We start from the raw sequence: 18,024 nt of genomic DNA, 5'->3' as shown, positions 1-18,024 counted from the left end.
AGTGCAATTTCACTTTCCCTGTAGCTGAAACTGTCTCTTCCTCTCCTCCTCTTTAGCTTTTTGATACATCTCATCCTTTTTATAATCAACCCTAGACAAAAACTCTTGTTTATCCAAATACCCACCTCGATTATGTCTCTTCAACTCATCACCAATTTTCCGCTTATCGATAAAACTAGCCCAATCCAATCGAGACTTCTCCAACGTCGACAACTTCATCTTTTTATTATTCCCATTCAAGGCAATAAATTTATCAATCAATGAAGGCCGCTTCAATTTGATTCGAAGCTCAACATTCTCTTTTGTTGTCGGATCTTGTCGAATAACCTTGACTTCTGTGCGTCTACTAGCAGCAGCAGCAGCAGACGATGATGATGATGATGGTGATGATGATGTTGTTGCTGCTGCTGCTGAGGTGATGGAACTTGTTGAATTGAGATATGCTTTGGCTTCTTCCGAATTGGCATCTACTAATTTCAGCTCAGTAACTAATTTCCCAGCAAATGTATAGTTGATTTGGATTCGAATTTGACCACTATCTTCACTAGGGTTATCGGTTGATATGACTCCACCAGTTTCTGAATCTCCTCGCTGTTGTGACTCTGCTTCAGTGGGTTGGAGCCCTCGTCTAATCCATAAGTCATTCTCTTCATGAACATCACCTGCTTTATTCTGCTTTAAATCTTCAAATATCAGGTTTATGTCTAACGAGCACGTTTCTTTAACCAACCCTCGAGAATCAGTCTCAAATTTGCCTATATACTTGACTTGCTTTTGTTGTTTATCATGTAGTCTCTGCGATCGCGTTTTGACTTGAGAAACACTAGACTCTATTTTGGAGAAATCGGGTACTTCCCCATCTCCTTCATCTACCTCATCATCTCCTTCACTAATTTCTGCATCTTCATCCACCTTCTTGGTGGGATCGTAGTCTTCATCGTCCTCCTCGTCCTCCTCGTCATCGTCCTCCTTGTCATCGTCATCATTATCATTATCAAGATCATCACCATCATTGCCCTTAACTTGTCCATTTTTATCACTAATTTTTCTCACTTCTCCATCTTTAGTTGCATCTTGAGCTTGTATAGGTGTAGCGTTCCCCGTTTCAGCAGTATCTAGACTCATTGTAGGATATTTACACTGTGATGGTTATCTATTTATTTATTTATTTATTTATTTATGTTGCTGCTTTTGCTTTTGCTTTTGTCCGAAAATTTTGTTCGCACGCAATAACCATCTAAAATCACAAACTGATTTGGTGTTTGTATTTGCAATCTATGCAATTCACTCCTGGTGAAGTGGTCCAAATCCCCTCACTTCCCAGGACCAAAGCAATATCTAATTTCTCCATTAGATGTGATAAGATTGTTCAATGCAAACTTTATGTTGGAATTGGCATGTAGGAAACTTTGGGCGTCTAGTTCATACAATTGAATAATCTCATCCAAAATATTTCCGAAAACAGCAGTCGAGGCTTATCCTCTGATCAATTGCGTCTTTCATTTTGATGGAATATCAAAGTTGTGTCAACTTTCATTGCTGCCCCTACCAAGGGATGCAGCGCTGTTTCTATCTGGAAAAGGATGTCGTTTTGCTACCTGTGTCGCACCACCACACTGAATTCTTTTTTTTTGCACAGGATTTTTTTTTTTTTTTTTTTTTTTTTTTTTTTTTTTTTTTTTTCGCCACCAAAAGACTCTTCCTCCACAATTCACCCCAACACATTTGCGACCACCAGTCACACACACCAACTCCCTAAGCCATGTCCGCTGATTTGTTTTACGCCGACTCAGAGGCTCCAATTGTTTTATTATCAGCCAAAAAGCACTTTGACCAATTGTCATCTCCTGATTTGCAAAAGTATGCCCACCATTTATCAAGAGCTTCATACCATGGTACGAGGGCTGTTTTAGACTCAGTTTCACCAGAGAGTCCAATAATCTACGACTTGATCTTGCTCATTCATGAAAAGTTGGACACACCACGATCAAATGAGGAGTACATTGATCGATTGTCTGGAGCGCTTGAAGCACAAGATGTCACGTATTACTTGGAATATGCTGCTCAGTTTTTGGGCAATGTGGGTAACTACAAGTCATTTGGTGATCGCAAATTTATTCCAAGAATTGACAAAGCTAAATTCCGCAAATTGATTGACAAGATCAATGACGAGGAAGTGTCTCAGTTGTACAACAAGGTTGAGGATCGGATTTATGACACTGAACAAGGATTGTTGGGCTACCCAGACCAAGGTCTCTTGTCAAACTATTACCCCAATAGTGGAAACATCACCAAGGATGAGATTGATGCTGTCAACAAGGCATTGTCATCCGCTGGACTCATGCCAGAAAACACCAGGGTTGTGAAAAACGGCAAGGACAATTCATTCACAGTCCTCGTCGCATCCGTTGACACAACCAATCTTTACACCGATTTGAACTTGCAAACGGATTCCGGCGCAAAGATCACTTTTGAATTTGGTGACCATGCAAGTGACTTTGCCAAAATTGTCGACGAGTTGGAAAATGCATTAAAATACGTTGCCAACGACACTCAAAAGAAACTCATTTCTTACTACATTGAATCCTTCAAGACTGGATCAATGTCGGCACACAAAAAGTCGCAAATCGAATGGGTGAAGGATTTGAAACCCGAAGTTGAATCAAACATCGGATTCATTGAAACTTACAGGGACCCAGCTGGAGTACGTGGTGAATGGGAAGGTTTGGTAGCCATGGTCAATCATGAACGTACTGCAAAATTCTCCCACTTGGTGGAAAATGCCGGCCAATTTATTGATCAATTACCATGGGACAAGTACTACGAAAAGGATACATTCACCCCACCCGACTTCACCTCATTGGAAGTGTTGACTTTTGCCGGATCGGGTGTCCCTGCCGGTATCAATATCCCCAATTACGACGACGTGAGATTGAATTATGGTTTCAAGAATGTGTCTCTTGGAAATGTCCTCTCTGCAAACCCCAAGAACCCCAAAAAGGAAGAAATCATCACTTTTATCGAGGACCAAGACTTGTTTAAGAAATGGAGAGATGATTCATTCGAAGTCCAAGTTGGATTGCACGAGTTGTTGGGTCATGGTACTGGAAAATTATTGCAAGAGACCGAACCGGGTAAATTCAACTTTGAAAAAGACCCCAATCACAATATAGATACATACTACAAGCCAAATGAAACATGGGCAGGTGTATTTGGTGCCAATAGTGGATCATATGAAGAATGTCGTGCTGAGTTGGTGGCTTTGTACTTGATTCTCAAAAACCCAACCAAAGTCTTGCCAATCTTTGGAATAGAGTCAGAACAGGATCAAGAAGCTGTCACCTACATTGCTAGTTTGTTGATGATTCGTGCTGGTTTGGTAGGATTGGAGTTCTGGGACCCCGAGGCAAAGAAATGGGGCCAACCACATATGCAAGGGCGTTTTGCCATTATGAAGCAATTGCATAAAGCGGGCGTGTTTGAGTTTGAGCATTCTGCTCCAGACTACTCCGACTTGAAGATTGTTGTTGACAAATCCAAGCTTCACGATGGTACTGCTGTTGATGCTCTTGGTGAATTCTTGGGCAGCTTGCACGTTTACAAATCGACAGCTAATGTGACTGCTGGGTTAAAGTATTACATTGAAAAGAGCAATGTTGAAGATGAGTATGCCAAGTTTAGAGATATCGTAATCAAGGAAAAGAAACCAAGAAAGATTTTGATCCAAGCTAATACTGTCTTGAAAGAGGGCGGCAGTGTTGAGTTGATCGAATATGAGGAAAGTGAAACCGGTATGATTCAAAGTTATTACGATAGAAAAGTATAGTCTAGATAGGAAATGTATTAGAGGTCTATCAAGGTAAGGAGGGTTTTTGGTGTCAAAGCAACCAGAGCAAACTCTGCAGCACATGCACCTCGCAAATTCGTTGCGTCTACTAGTGGACATGCAATAAGACACGTTCTCTTTCTCTTCATCGTCAAATGAGAACTAGATGTATACCTCACCACCGATTAGTGTCCCCTTTCCCACTTCCTACACCCCGATGAGTCAGGTGCTCAACAAATTGAAAGAAGAAGAAGAAGAAGAAGAAAAAAAAAAATTGCACCAAAATTTTACAACCAAAAAAAAACAACAAAAACCAAAAAAAAAGAAAAAAAACATATATTAGAGAATCCACACACATCAATCCACTGCCACCAGCTTATCATCACAGGAGACAGTTTATCACAACAGAGTGTTACTTCAGCTGCACCTAATCACTGAAACATTGCACATTTCAGCCATGCTTTTGCTAAAACCGACGCCGGTCCTACTATGTCGCTTAACAACCCGACAAAGTTTACGAACATACCATATACTAAAGTCACATCATCTCATAACGAGGCCCAACATCGCACTCCATACCCCCTCCAAGAGCATACTCAACCTCATTAAATTTAATTCCACATCTTTGTCTCCACGCAATGAATTACAAAAATCCAATACCCTTGACAACTCATCCGTCAAGTCGCATCTAGATCTAGCCAAGTTGAAAAAGAAGGAGATCAAACAAGAAGAAAACAAGCAGTTTTCCCAATTGGATAAAAAGAGTTTCCGTGAAAATATGAAAACCATTGGTCGAATATTGAAGTTGGGCAAATCCGATTGGAAGCTATTCCTACTTGCAATCACATTCATTCTATGCGCGGTGCTATACCCCACCACGGCAGTCAAATTGGTTGGGGCGCTACTAGACTCATTCAATTCAGGAGTTAAGAATGAAAACGGCGAGTTGATGGTGTGGGGATACACAGCGAAAACCGTGTTTGAGTTTATGGTTCCATTCATGTGTCTTAGTGCTCTTTGCTTTTGGGCAAGAATATGGGTTTTGAAGCTTTTGGGTGAACGTCTTGTGGCAAGATTACGGGCTAAGGTAATGAAGAGCTTGTTGCGCCATGATGCTAAATTTTATGACAGTGACAAGAACAAGGTGGGTGATTTGATATCGCGATTGTCAAGTGATGCGTATGTTGTTAGCAAGTCTATCACGGGGAACCTTCCGGATGGGTTAAAGAACTTGTTGTTTGGAGTTATCAGCTCATATATGATGTACTCGATAAATCCAATGTTATTTGGAGTCATGTTGTTGATATCACCGCCAATTACTATTGGATCAGTATGGTATGGAGAAAAGATTAGGAAATTGTCAACAAAGCTTCAAAATGCAAGTGCAGGACTCACAAAGGTGAGTGAAGAGACATTGAATGCCGTCAGATTGGTCAAGGCATTCACTGGGGAACAAAAAGAGCTCAACAAGTACAGTGCCAGAATAAGAAATGTGGTTAACGTTGCCAAACAAGAGGCATTGGCTCAATCGAACTACTCAGTTAGCATATATACCCTTTATCACGCTGGGTACTTGTCGTGTGTGGCATTGGGTATCTGGCTCATGCAAAAGGGACAAATGACCGCAGGTGATGTTGTGGCATTCACAATGTACCTGGAGTTTTTCAACCTGGCATTATACAGTTTGACAACGACATACCTAGAATTGATGAAAGGTGCCGGTGCCGGAGTTAAACTCTTCAACTTGATTGATTACAAAAGCGACGTTGATCCAATAGGTGGAGAGAAGGCCGGAAATTTGCAAAATGAAGTTGAATTTAAAGATGTCACATTCAGTTACCCCACAAGACCCAACGACAAAGTGTTTGACCGTTGTAGCTTCACCATTGCGAGCTCCACGAGTACTTGTATTGTTGCTCCTTCAGGTGCAGGAAAATCAACAGTAGCCGCATTGCTTTTGCGTTCGTACAATATCCAAGGTGGTGAAATCTTGATTGGTGGAGAAAATATCAAGGATATTCAAGTTCGTGATTTGAGGAGACACATTATTGGGATTGTGCAACAAGAACCAATTCTTTTGAGCGGAACAATTTTGGAGAATATCGTATACGGGCTTACGCCAAAGCAAGTTCGCCAGCTTTCAATGAATGATATTATTGAGGTGTGCAAACAAGCCAACTGTCATGACTTTATAGAGAGCTTTCCAGAAAAATACGACACCATTATTGGAAGTCGAGGTGCTTCGTTGTCGGGTGGTCAGAAGCAGCGGATTGCCATTGCTCGTGCTTTGATCAAGCGTCCCAAGATTTTGATTCTCGACGAAGCTACTTCCGCCCTTGATTCAAAATCCGAATCGCTCATCAATGAAACATTGAAAAACTTGACGACTCAGGGCAAGATTACAATCATTTCCATAGCTCATCGTTTATCAACCATTTCCAAATCAGAATTTGTTGTTGTGCTTGGCAAGAATGGTAAAGTTGTTGAACATGGTGGGTTTGTTGAGCTCTTCAGTGACCCAAATAGTGAATTGTCAAAGTTACTTGATGAATCGACAAACAAAAAAGAGGATGATAAAATCGATGAAGAGGAAGCGGATGAGGTGGAGCATGCAAATTACGAGGCAGAAAAGATTGAACAACATCAACGTGATTTTGGCAAATTGGAACATTTGCGACTCATGATTGATTCCTTGCCTGATGACCTCAAAGATCAATTAATTGATGAAATCACTCTAGACACAAAAAAGAAGATTCAAAATATGGATACAACCACATTGGGTGATGATTTGAAAAAATGAGTTTGTTACATGTAAATAGAGTTTGCAATATATAGAATCAGAACATTCCGTGGAAACGTGTATTAACAATTCTCCTTCTTTCTTTTTGTTTTCTTTTTTTTTTATGTATGGTTCTCCATTATCTATGTAACATAACTTGCTCTCCTCTGTGATCACCTCTATTTGTCAATTGGCTTCAATGCTCTTGGTTCACCAGCTTTACCATTTTCGTATACGGAAACTTTGGCCTCAACAAATCCTCTTCTTTCAGCAGCAGCCTTGAATTCTGGCTTCAACGAGTTTCTCAAAGTTTGTGCAGCAATGGCGAGAGCCTTGTTTAATGAAATACCTGCTTGTTTATATGCTGACATGGCTGTACTGATTAGATATGAGTAGCTAAACGGATGTTTGTTGTTGGTGTATGAATTTTTTTTTTTTCTTCTTCCTCTTCCGCCAAAATGGGTTTTCATTGGTTTACATATTTGAACGATATTACACGACCATTTGTATCTCTAGTTTTTTTGCAACCTCTCTATATACATAACAGCTCTTTACCTCTACTGCCCATTCACATTCTGCCTCTTATCATTCAACCAATTGATAAAGTCAAAGAACAACGAGGGCTGGAGTTTGTTATTTTTATTTAGGGCCCATTGTCTCAACGAGTTGGTGTATATATCGATAACCAGCTCCAACTGCGACGAATCTACTCCAATTAAGTTCTTTGCAAGGACAATACAACTTTGATTGTAGCTAGCAATAACAGCCTGGTTTGAAGATTTTGTGGTAGCAGCTTTATTTTGTAGTTCTTTAATAGTTTCTTTACTCCATTGGGTAAAGTTCGCAACATCCTTAACACCAGTTGCACTGGTGTACACCTTGGTTTTGCTGATTCTAGTCTTTAAAAATTTGTGGGCCTTGACTCCCAAGTTTTTATCCATCGTCAAATTTATCAATGTCACCACAGGTTCAATAAACTTCAAGTTGTATTCAGCATTTGGATGGTGTTTGGTAAAGCTCTCTAGCAAGTCTAAAACTCGATTCTTGAAAAATATCATGTTTTCACGTGCATCGTGCACTTCGGTCTTTCTCTTGTTTCCTGAACTGACACTGCTCAAGATGTTTTGCCTTTCTTTGAAAATTTTGGACAACTGGTCATCCATAGCCATCATTTGTTCATCGTCCATTGAATCACTTTCGTACTCATTGTTGGATGAATCGAGATCGGAGAGCTCGTCGAATTTGACTTCCCCGGACTCGGCAGTGGGGATGCCCAAAGCTTGTGCAAGCTTGAGATTGGTTTCCTTGTCGAGATCAGTCATTGTATTGTTGGCAGTCGCGTTGTCGTCGTCATCATCGTCATCATCGTCATCATCGTCATCGTCATCATCGTCTTCATCATCATCGTCATCATCTCCTTCATCGCCATCTTCGCTATCACCATCAACAACCATCTCATCATCGTTCTCAAACAACTGCTTCTGCCCTTCTTTATTCTCCTTTGCTATCAAAACATCAAACAACAACTTGAAACATTCATCATTGATCCTCAACTTCCCCTCCCCATCAACCCCACAAAGAAAATGATCCCATACAATCATTGACAACTTTTTCAACAACGTGCTCTTTCTAGTGACGAAGCTTAGAAGGATCTCAGTCATCACCACGGCAGTATCCACGTTATTTTCATCATTACTTCGGGCTTCACTTTGATAAAGAGATAGTAATTCTTGAGTTATTTGAACAATCTCCTCATCACCCATGTACAACTGAATAAAACACATGGAAAATAGTAAACCAAATACGCGGCTAAAGTCTCCATTTGAATGCTTTTGCAAGGATTTCAAAATATTGTTAGTTTCGTCACGGACCTCACTCAACTCCTCGTCAAATTCGACCAAGCATTTACTGGTTTTTTCCAACAGCGCAATTTGCTCAACACAGTAGCCCGGCCAGGATACGCCGGCGGCACTATTGTAGGATAAAAGCTCCGAAAGTACTGAGTTTAACTTTTCCTGTGCTAACTTTCTGATATTAGAAGAGGCTTCACCTTCAAAGAATGCAGTTTTGATCAACAACTTGATAACCTGTTTCACAACCGCATCATCCCTGTTGAATTTTACCAAATGTACTAATTTGTCAAGGCACCACTTGAGAACGTTATCATTGGAGTACTTGAACCCGTCCGTGGATGTTTGACTCTTCAACATACTGGAGAACTTGTCAATAATAATGGAAACATTACCACTGTTGGGCACCAACAAAACTCTATCCACAGTGCGCGACTTGGTTACCAAGTCAAAGTTCCAACATCCGCCTCTTGACTCATCCAATAAGCATTTGAGCAACATAGGACCAGACTCATTAACCTGCGAACTCTTTTCCGCTATTGCAGACAAGGCTCTGACGGCTATTTCATGCAACGTGCGTGACTTGTGTGATGACTGATTGATCAAGCATCTCATGAAGTTGGGAGTAAACAACACTTCCAAGTCGTGATCTAGTTTTGTCAAAAACTTGATAAAGATTTCAAATCCCCAATATTTTCTCTCATGCGACGATTTCTCTGAAAATAATGACTCGTCAATTACAACCTTGTAAAATTCTTTCAAGCCAATCGTTTCATCGCCTTTGTTTCCATTATTCTTTTTTTGTTTCTTTTTCGGAGGTTCCCTCACACCATCTCTGGGAGCCGCCAACTCTTCAATAAGAATGTCCCATACAAATGGCAAGTTTGGGGTCCAGTTGCTCTTTTGTTTCCTATCTTCGACATTTTCGTCAACAATCTCAACATCTTTCAAAACCTTGGCTAAGACGGGCAAGTTTCCTTTGTGAAGAGGATCTCCTTGTTTCCAATTTGACTTTGGGTTGACAATCTTTTCGGCGAGTTTTGATCTGACTTGCCCGTCTATGGCCAAGTACACGGCCAAGCCCTCCGTAGACAAGTTCAAACCAAGATCGTTCAATTTTTGCATTGACCTCAAGTAAACAGCATGTGACACTTTAGAATTGGCGGTTTTGATAGCTCCAATCAAACTAGCGGTGGCAGCTTCCCTTATCCAAGGCTTTGTACTCAACAAATTTGTCAAATCGTCAATAAAGTGAAACCACTCTGCCTCACTCGCTTCTTCAAGCCATCCCACCTTTATAATCACATTGAGTCCAAACAAATGACCAAATAGAAGGGCTCTTTCTTCCTTTCCTTTCATACCACCTTTGACAGTAGTCACTTCACGTAACTTCTCCAAATACTTTTCAACCGTCAACCCATTACGTTTCTTCATTTCGGATATAACTTCAGTTAAAAGCACGCCAAATCCCAATTTGGCACTTTGCTTAGTTGAAGTCAAGCCCTTTATTAAACGATTGTAGGTGTAGTCCCATTCTTGAAAAGAGTCTTCCTCAATCAACTCTTGCATCAAAGCGTTGGCTGCTTGTACTCTTTCTTTGGCATTTTCAGACGCCAACTTTGAAAAATGGTCCCGTTTCACCATAGTGTGGGCCGACTCTCTTGCGTTTTAGAATTGGTGTTGTTGATGATTGTATTTTTATTTTTGTTGTTTTTCTTTGATGCTCATCCAAGTGATGAACTTAGGTAGTGAGTATCAACTCGATGAGAGTTCTTGCGCTACGAGCTCACAAGGCTTCAATTACTTGCATCTTGCCACTCTCTGAGGATAATGTACTCACGTCAGACCAGTCTGGCTTTGTTATAAAGTGGAGCTTGTCAACAAAACGACCAATTCTACAATGGTTGGCACACACTGACTCAATCTTGACATTATTGAAATGGGGTAAATACATCATAACCCATTCTCGTGATTCAACTGTTAAAATCTGGACGGATGACAAACTACAGTATGAGTTTCCTGTCAATGCATTGAATTTTTCAAATGTTGTACTATTTCAGGAACGTTATTTGATTACTCCAGCGACGACAGACTCGAACAACATTGATGTTTACCGGCTCCATGAAGATTCTATAACTATCACACGTGAGGTGGCCAATTTTTCTCCATACGACCTAATACACAAGTTAAACTTTGCTAGTATAGAAGGGAGAAACGATTTTGGAATTATTATGAAGATGCTCATCATTGGCAACGTCCTTTACATCGGCTACGAATCAGGAGACATAGTAGGACTAAGCATCACAATACCGCAACCTTCCATTACTCAAAGCGCAACCTCAACACTGCTTATAAACAAAGACATCAAACTAAGACTTGAGTACCACAATTCAACTCATATGCCGAACCCTATTATATCTTTAGCTAACCTTAATGGTATTCTTGTATCAGGGTCAACAGGTCAAAAAGTTACCATTCACAAGGATCCAGTCGACGTTTGCAAGTTCAACGAATCGGGAATCCAATCTATAGTTCCATACAACGAGCATCTTATTGTGGGGTTTTGGAATGGAGTTATCCAACTGGTGAATGAGACTATTGAGCGCTCTCTACCTCATTTGGACGCAAAAGACATGAAAACGAGGGTAAAGTTGAGTTACATGTGCATGTTTAACAAATCTGAGTCAAAAGATGTCCAAAAGTACTCAACGCTAGTAAAGCAAAAGAAGTACGGAGACTTGTTGTTGGTGGGCTATGAGGATGGATCTGTTGTCGGGTATTCTGTTTAGAGAGGAATGAACTTGCAAGGTTATAAAGAACATTTCATACGTATATCTGGTACTTTTCCATGTCCGGCTTTTCGCCAAGAGCGCAGACAGATATGAAGGTAAAATGTCTCGAGCAAAGAAATTGCAAAAACAATGAGCATCTTGAGTATAGAGAACCAATTCTACTCAAGACCGCCAAGGAAAACACGCCGCAGACTGAAATAAACTCAACTATTGTGTTGAAAGTTGAGAGCTTAAATGAAGAATTGATAAATGGCTCATAAAGACGAGATTACTGATTTTAAATTAAAAAAACCACTGAAAATAAATAAGTTATACAATGAATGCGGAATCCAAACATCCTCAAACTGTTATGCTCTTTGTTCTTTTTCCCCAATTCTCTATATTGTTTGATCTATAATTTGTGAGTTTCGTTTATTTTTAGCTCCATTACCCACTTTATTGGAGTTGCCAAAGTATCCTGATCTTCTCCTGCCAGCTTTGTCATTGTAGCCATTGCTATTGCTACTGCCGTTGTCGCGTTCACCATTGCATAACCCATCATAGCTCTTTGTGCCATTCTTGTGTTTTGATTTATTGGTGTTGATGAGGTTATTGTTTATTGCAGGTTTTCTGTGCGGGTCCAGTTGAGATTGTGATCGTGCGTGCGAATGCGGGTGTTGGTATGCTTGGTTTTGCGTTGTGGAATACGGTGTAGCGTGCTGGGTATGTTGATTGTGCTGGCTCGAATGGCGGCTATGGGGATATTGTGCTGAATGTGGTAATTTTGGTGATGGGGAATTAGATGAATTGTTTGAAATGGAGCTATATCTTTTCAGTTTTCTTCTTATTGAGGCGGATTTAGTCAATGTATTTGTGGCCGGTGCTGTTGCATTGTCTAAATCAGGTGAGTGTATCAAGGTTACTTCCTCGTCATCAAACGATGTATTATTCAAAGTTTCCTTTGACTCAAGAAGCATTGAATTTATATCAATTTCAACTTGTTCATGCTGGGATATCTGTTCGTTTAAATCGGGATATTTGTTTAGTAAAAAATCAATGGTTTCTGTGCATTCAGTAAGAACTTGTTTACTTTCTTGACCATGTGATTTAACCAAGTTGGCCAATGTAGTTAAAAGTTGCAAAATCTTGGTATTCTTTTGAACATAGATGTTGTCCATTGACTTTTTCTTATTGCCCAATGAATCCAACAAGATATCAACATCTTTATCATTACTTGAAATCAGTTTTTGCAACTCTTCCCATTTGGCCAAGTTGGAAGTTTTGTAATTTTCAAAATTCTCACTAATGGTTTCGATCTCCTTTTTGTAATGTTGTTTATACTCCTTACAGCTGGTAACCAAAGCATCATAAGATATTTTCAACCCTTCATACTCGGCCATAGTTTTGTCACTGTTGGAGGCCAAATTTTCACACCTCAACTTCAATTGCTTATACTGAAACTCAGCAGTCTCCTTTGTGCTCGACATTTCATTGTTTTGGGTTTCTAAATCGGCAATACGGCGATCTTTACGCTTCAACATGGCATTCAACATTTCATTTTCGTGTTTTAGATTGGCCACTTGATCGACAAAGGACTCATTTCTTTGACTAAGAATCTGATTCTTTTTGGTAGTTTCTTGGTTGTTTTGCTTTAAAGTGGTTATCTCATCCGTTAGTTTGTCAATTGTAGACTGCAATGAATCAATAACACGTGAAGACGATGACACGGTATTGGCAGATTTTTGCGGCGACAGTGACATATTTCTCTTGGGGGTAGTGGTGGGAGGTGGAAGCGGGAAGAAGTGAGAGGCAGTGCGTGTGTACAGTGCAGAAAAGGTTGTCGTTTGCTGTTGTTGTTTGTTGTTTGTTGCTTGTTGAGTTATCGTGGTCTCAGGTCAAATGAGTGTGTTGTTCTTTCGTGTGTTTGTTGTTGTTGTTGTTGTTGTGGTGGTGGTGGTGGTTTGGTTGACACTGACTGTATTATTATATTATGTAAGTAGCTGCAAGATAGTACCAGTGTTATAATATTATATCAGCTATCAGTGTGATCTAGAAGAAAAGAAAGACCCTGTGCAAAAGCAGAAACTTTAAATATCTTAAGTTGACTGTGGATAAAGTGGTTGGAGAAAAAAAAACAAAAAAAAAAAATTTTGATTTGTTTATGGTTTCACAAAATACAATGCTACGACATTAAACTATTAGCGACATTGATTTTGAAATTAGACGATGACATTTGACAATTAGGATCAACGGAATGGAACGGAACCGACACACATTATAAATTGGAGGAGGGGGGGAACGATAGAGCAAAAAGAAAGAAAGATGATATGCACCACGGTTCAGAATAGTTCAACAACCTCACTCACATGCGTAATGAAAAACTATTCGAGTGTGTTACATTGTCGTTAGTGATCATGATCAACGTTGGAGTAGAGCGTTTTACAGGTGTTTCTGGCATATGAATTTCACCATCCAGTGTGTAAAAACTCTTATTCTTAGTCAAATTAGTTTATGGCGTAATCAAATCTCAAAGCATCCAAAGAGTTCGATGCTTCGACTGCAGTAACTGTGGTACCACATAACTCCCACCTCCCCTCACTCTGCTACGAAGTACAAATGACATTCTTGCAACTTGCAACTTGCAGCTTGCAACTTGCAACTCTCTTTGAACCCAACAATCACAAGAAATAAAAATCTTCAACAACTCTTAGCACGTGCATGGCACCAATTTTAAATTCCAACTTATTATTTTCTCTTTATTTTTTTTTACACTCTTCACACGACCCCAGAGGGTCTTTTTTAACTAACAGTAGCTGCACATGATGAATTTTTCAACAACATCTTGCAACTGTATCATCAAACAGCTCAAGTTCAAAGTACTTCCACTACCTTGTAAGAGATTATTTCATCTCAACTACACCAAACTACCCACCAATTCCCTTCGCAATTACACTTCTTCTTCTCCAACAATGTCTTCCCAACAATACAAATTGGTCTGTTTAGGTAACCCATTATTAGACCTCCAAACCAACGTTGATAAATCGTATTTGACAAAATACGACTTGAAGGACAACGACGCAATCTTGGCCGATGAGAAACACATGCCAATCTATGAGGAAATCTTGCAGAAACCCGACTTGATTCTCGTTGCTGGTGGAGCTGCTCAAAATACCGCCAGGGGTGCTCAATACATCTTGCCTCCTAAATCCGTCGTTTACTTTGGATCGGTCGGTAATGACGTTTACGCTGAACGGTTGAATGAAGCTAATGAAGCATATGGCTTGACTACAAAATACCAAGTCCAGCTGGAGTATGCTACTGGTAAGTGTGCTGCTTTGATCTATGACCATCATAGATCATTGGTTACTGATTTGGCCGCTGCTAACCATTTCAAGCCTGAGCATTTGCAAAAGCCAGAGAATTGGTCCATTGTGGAAAACGCCACTCATTACTACATTGGTGGATTCCACTTAACTGTTTCTCCAGAAGCCATCTTGTTGTTGGGTAAAGAAGCAGCCAAAAAGAATAAACCATTGGCACTCAACTTTAGTGCTCCTTTCATTGCTCAATTCTTCAAAGACCAATTGGACTCAGTCTTGCCGTATGTCGACTACGTCATTGCCAATGAGTCGGAAGCAGAGGCGTATGCCCAATCACACGACTTGAAAGTCGATCACAAGGACGTCGTTGCCATTGCGAAGGAAATTGTCAAGTTACCAAAGGAGAATAAACAAATCCCACGTACTGTCATCTTTACTCAAGGTACCCAACCAACAGTTACCGTTACCGACTTAGGTAATGGACAAGTTGACGTCCACGAGTACCCCGTTGCCCCATTGGCCAAGGAAGAAGTTGTCGACACTAATGGTGCCGGTGATGCCTTTGCCGCTGGATTCATTGCGTCTTTAGTCCAGGGTGAATCTTTGGCCAAGGCTGTTGATGTGGGACAATGGGCCGCCAAGTTGTCTATTCAACAAGTTGGTCCAACTTTCCCATTCCCAAAGCAAACTTATCAACAATAACATACAAACAGTTATGGAAGGTGTAGTGTCTATAGAAGTAAAAATCGTGAATAAATTTGAATACACAGTACACAATAACACATAAAAACATAAAACAACTTACAGGGTTATCGCTTATACCCCCTTGATGGCATTGAACATCTGAACCAAGCATGCATAATGACCCAAAATGCCCAACAAGACACATATATGCCAAATGTTATGACTAGCCAAGAAGTAATCCACCCACCATAAACTCATAAACGTATTGGCATATGGTGTTTTGGTGGGTTCCCTCTTGAAGTGTTTCCTCACCAACCGTTTAAAATCGTTGTCCTCGTTCTCGTTCTCGTTCTCATTCTCATTCTCATTCTCCTCCTCATTCTCATCGTCATTCTCATCGTCATCTTCGAAATCGGATGTGCTGGTGCCATCATTTACATGTTCCTCTGCTTCCTCTTCTTCCTGTTTTCCCTCTTTATCCCCTCCTTGCTCCTCCTCATGAATCCCATCCGTAACCTTTTGCAACCGATGCAGCTCCAAATCCAACAACTCCAGTTCAATCTCATCAATCTCCTCCTCACCAGCATGTCCCACCTTATCCTCAATCACATCAATAGCATCATAACGATGCTGGCACGACCCGGCACTGTTCTCCTCAATAATCACATCAAACCTCCACCTCTCCGGTATCAACCCACCATAAAACACAACGCCCAACAAATACCACACAAAGCTCTTGTAAAACAACGGCAACGTGAACCACAACGCGTGCCAGACTCCATAATACCACGCTTGGCATAAAAGTGCAGTAGACCCCGAAAACGACAACCCGATAAAGAACCCAATGCGTAATGGACGACACTCGGGTTTATCGAAATACGGACTCCAATTGAAAGCAAACCCACCGACACCACACAACATCGTGAAAATAACAAACGCCAATGACAAGTTGGGGTAGTTGTACAATGCACAATACTCAATGGCGATAACTGAACATGTAATCAACAACGTTATTCCTGAATAATCAATACATGCAAAATTGGCCCTGCTGGGGAAATGGGCAAAACACGAATACGTATGCCATGTTGACGACGAAATCAAACATCCCAATGCTGCAGCTAGGAAAATGTACATAATCAGCTTATCCCCACTACTCATCAGTGCAAAAACTGGCAATTGTGGGAATTGGACAAGAGCGATATACAAAACAACCCCCACACCAACCAAATGCGACCAAATATTCATGGTTTCATTATGCCATGCGAAAACCAGTTTCCACATCTCACTATGTTTCAAAGAAAACCGATACCCATGGATAATATACTTGTTTTCTCGCCACATCAAGGGTAATTCGTAGTAATGGACGTATTTGTTCCTAGCAGCATTTTTCAAAGCACGGTTGAAGTTGAAGAATCGTAAATTGATTAAGTGTTGTGTGTGTTGTCCATCATGCAAGTCGGGTCCTCCTTCAACAATGGCGTTTTTCTCACGGAGATAGTCGTCGATACTGGTCAATTTTTGATCAAAGTAGTAGATCATGTCTATAAGTTTATTAGCGAGCACTTCACGCTTGCTGCTGGTACCAACTGAGATGGGGGCCCCATTAGCAGCAGTTGCGGTTGCGGTTGCGGTTGCTGTTGCGGTTGCTGTTGCTCTTGCGTCATCCCCTTCTTCTTCTCCTTCCTCTGATTCCTTCTCTTCCTTCACATCATCCAACATATCTGGATCAACAACAGAACTGAACAAATAGTCGTACTGATCATTCAACAAATTGTACAAAAATTCAACATTGGTGAATCCTTTACTTAGGACACTCTTTTTGATCAATCTAAGTCGATCTCTAATCAAGTTCAACTTCATCAAAGATACTTCTTTCAAACTTTGCAAGCTTGACGTTGAATCGGACCTATCGCGAGCAGAGAGCGAGCTACCTCCGCCGCCACCACCACCAACACCACCATTACGATGATTGTTCGTGAATATATTGGTTGTAGTTTTGATGGGTTTGGCCACCCCGGGTTCCTTGTCTTCACCTCCTTCAGTCTCATTATTAGCGTGTGCTTCTTTCCATTTAAAGAAGATCTCAAAGTTGTTTAATCTAGCTTCGATTGAGGATACAAAGTAGTCAAGCTTTTCAATAAGCTGTTCTTCAACTGAAGACGAAGTATGTCTACTACCGCTCAATCTGTTCTTGAGCTCAGTTCCCTCACTGTATACCTGTGTTGAAGTTGTAGTCGAGGACATGACTGCTTTTATGGTAGTGATTGTAGAGTGGAGGGTCCTAATTCAGCACGTAAAGGGTAATCAAACAATGAATGTGAATGAAAGCTATGGGGATTTAAGCTTTAGCGAAAGCCTATAGTCAATATCAAAATGATTGTGATAATGAATCTGATCTTCCTAAAGAACGTAGTTGAAAAGAGAGTTGTCTCTAGCAAAAAGGAAGAAGCAGCGGTGGTAGTAGTCTGTTCAAGTGAGACCTAAATATTTCTCAACCCCTGCTTGTCCTCTGTCTCTGAAGTAAGCCAGCTCTGGTTAGATAATTTCTTCAGATGAAAGAAATTTGAGTCTAGTAGGAAGAAGGATATAGGTGTACTGCATATAGTGCTACTGTTAATCACGTGCATTGTGAATTGCTTTTTTTTCTCTTATATACATTACACAACCCCACTACATCCATACACACATACAGTCTTTTTATTTTTTATTTCATACCAATGCGACATAATTGTTCATACCAATGCGACATTTATTTTGTTTGTCTTTGAGAGAATTATTGCACAATTGGCTTTAA

General features: G+C 40.4%; 8 protein-coding genes across 8 annotated transcripts; 4 read left to right on the top strand and 4 right to left on the bottom strand. All coding sequences in view use genetic code 12, as the record gives it.

Annotated features, from left to right (window-relative positions):
• Positions 1-9: 9 nt before the first annotated feature.
• Positions 10-1,125, bottom strand: KGF57_004267 (uncharacterized protein; the record flags this gene model as incomplete). The annotated part of the gene is made up of 1 exon (XM_051753758.1): positions 10-1,125. One exon carries the CDS (start codon positions 1,123-1,125, stop codon positions 10-12), a length of 1,116 nt encoding a protein of 371 aa, XP_051607246.1.
• Positions 1,126-1,762: 637 nt separating this feature from the next.
• On the top strand, positions 1,763-3,826 carry KGF57_004266 (dipeptidyl-peptidase III; the record flags this gene model as incomplete). Its single annotated transcript, XM_051753757.1, has 1 exon — positions 1,763-3,826. The coding sequence occupies one exon, from the start codon at positions 1,763-1,765 to the stop codon at positions 3,824-3,826; it is 2,064 nt and encodes a 687-aa protein (XP_051607245.1).
• Positions 3,827-4,283: 457 nt separating this feature from the next.
• Positions 4,284-6,626, top strand: MDL2 (Mdl2p; the record flags this gene model as incomplete). Its single annotated transcript, XM_051753756.1, has 1 exon — positions 4,284-6,626. The coding sequence occupies one exon, from the start codon at positions 4,284-4,286 to the stop codon at positions 6,624-6,626; it is 2,343 nt and encodes a 780-aa protein (XP_051607244.1).
• A 158-nt stretch (positions 6,627-6,784) lies between these two features.
• KGF57_004264 (POL5) lies at positions 6,785-10,099 on the bottom strand (the record flags this gene model as incomplete). Its single annotated transcript, XM_051753755.1, has 2 exons — positions 6,785-6,978; positions 7,345-10,099. 2 exons carry the CDS (start codon positions 10,097-10,099, stop codon positions 6,785-6,787), a joined length of 2,949 nt encoding a protein of 982 aa, XP_051607243.1.
• A 119-nt stretch (positions 10,100-10,218) lies between these two features.
• KGF57_004263 (uncharacterized protein) lies at positions 10,219-11,244 on the top strand (the record flags this gene model as incomplete). Its single annotated transcript, XM_051753754.1, has 1 exon — positions 10,219-11,244. The coding sequence occupies one exon, from the start codon at positions 10,219-10,221 to the stop codon at positions 11,242-11,244; it is 1,026 nt and encodes a 341-aa protein (XP_051607242.1).
• Positions 11,245-11,624: 380 nt separating this feature from the next.
• SHE3 (She3p) lies at positions 11,625-12,986 on the bottom strand (the record flags this gene model as incomplete). Its single annotated transcript, XM_051753753.1, has 1 exon — positions 11,625-12,986. The coding sequence occupies one exon, from the start codon at positions 12,984-12,986 to the stop codon at positions 11,625-11,627; it is 1,362 nt and encodes a 453-aa protein (XP_051607241.1).
• Positions 12,987-14,195: 1,209 nt separating this feature from the next.
• Positions 14,196-15,248, top strand: ADO1 (adenosine kinase; the record flags this gene model as incomplete). The annotated part of the gene is made up of 1 exon (XM_051753752.1): positions 14,196-15,248. One exon carries the CDS (start codon positions 14,196-14,198, stop codon positions 15,246-15,248), a length of 1,053 nt encoding a protein of 350 aa, XP_051607240.1.
• Positions 15,249-15,362: 114 nt separating this feature from the next.
• On the bottom strand, positions 15,363-17,474 carry KGF57_004260 (uncharacterized protein; the record flags this gene model as incomplete). The annotated part of the gene is made up of 1 exon (XM_051753751.1): positions 15,363-17,474. One exon carries the CDS (start codon positions 17,472-17,474, stop codon positions 15,363-15,365), a length of 2,112 nt encoding a protein of 703 aa, XP_051607239.1.
• Positions 17,475-18,024: the final 550 nt, after the last annotated feature.

Source organism: Candida theae, assembly GCF_024610275.1.
Source record: "Candida theae strain CBS 12239 chromosome Unknown scaffold63, whole genome shotgun sequence".
Classification (NCBI taxonomy): Eukaryota; Fungi; Ascomycota; class Pichiomycetes; order Serinales; family Debaryomycetaceae; genus Lodderomyces; species Lodderomyces theae.
This window is presented reverse-complemented; position numbering and strand designations above follow the sequence as displayed.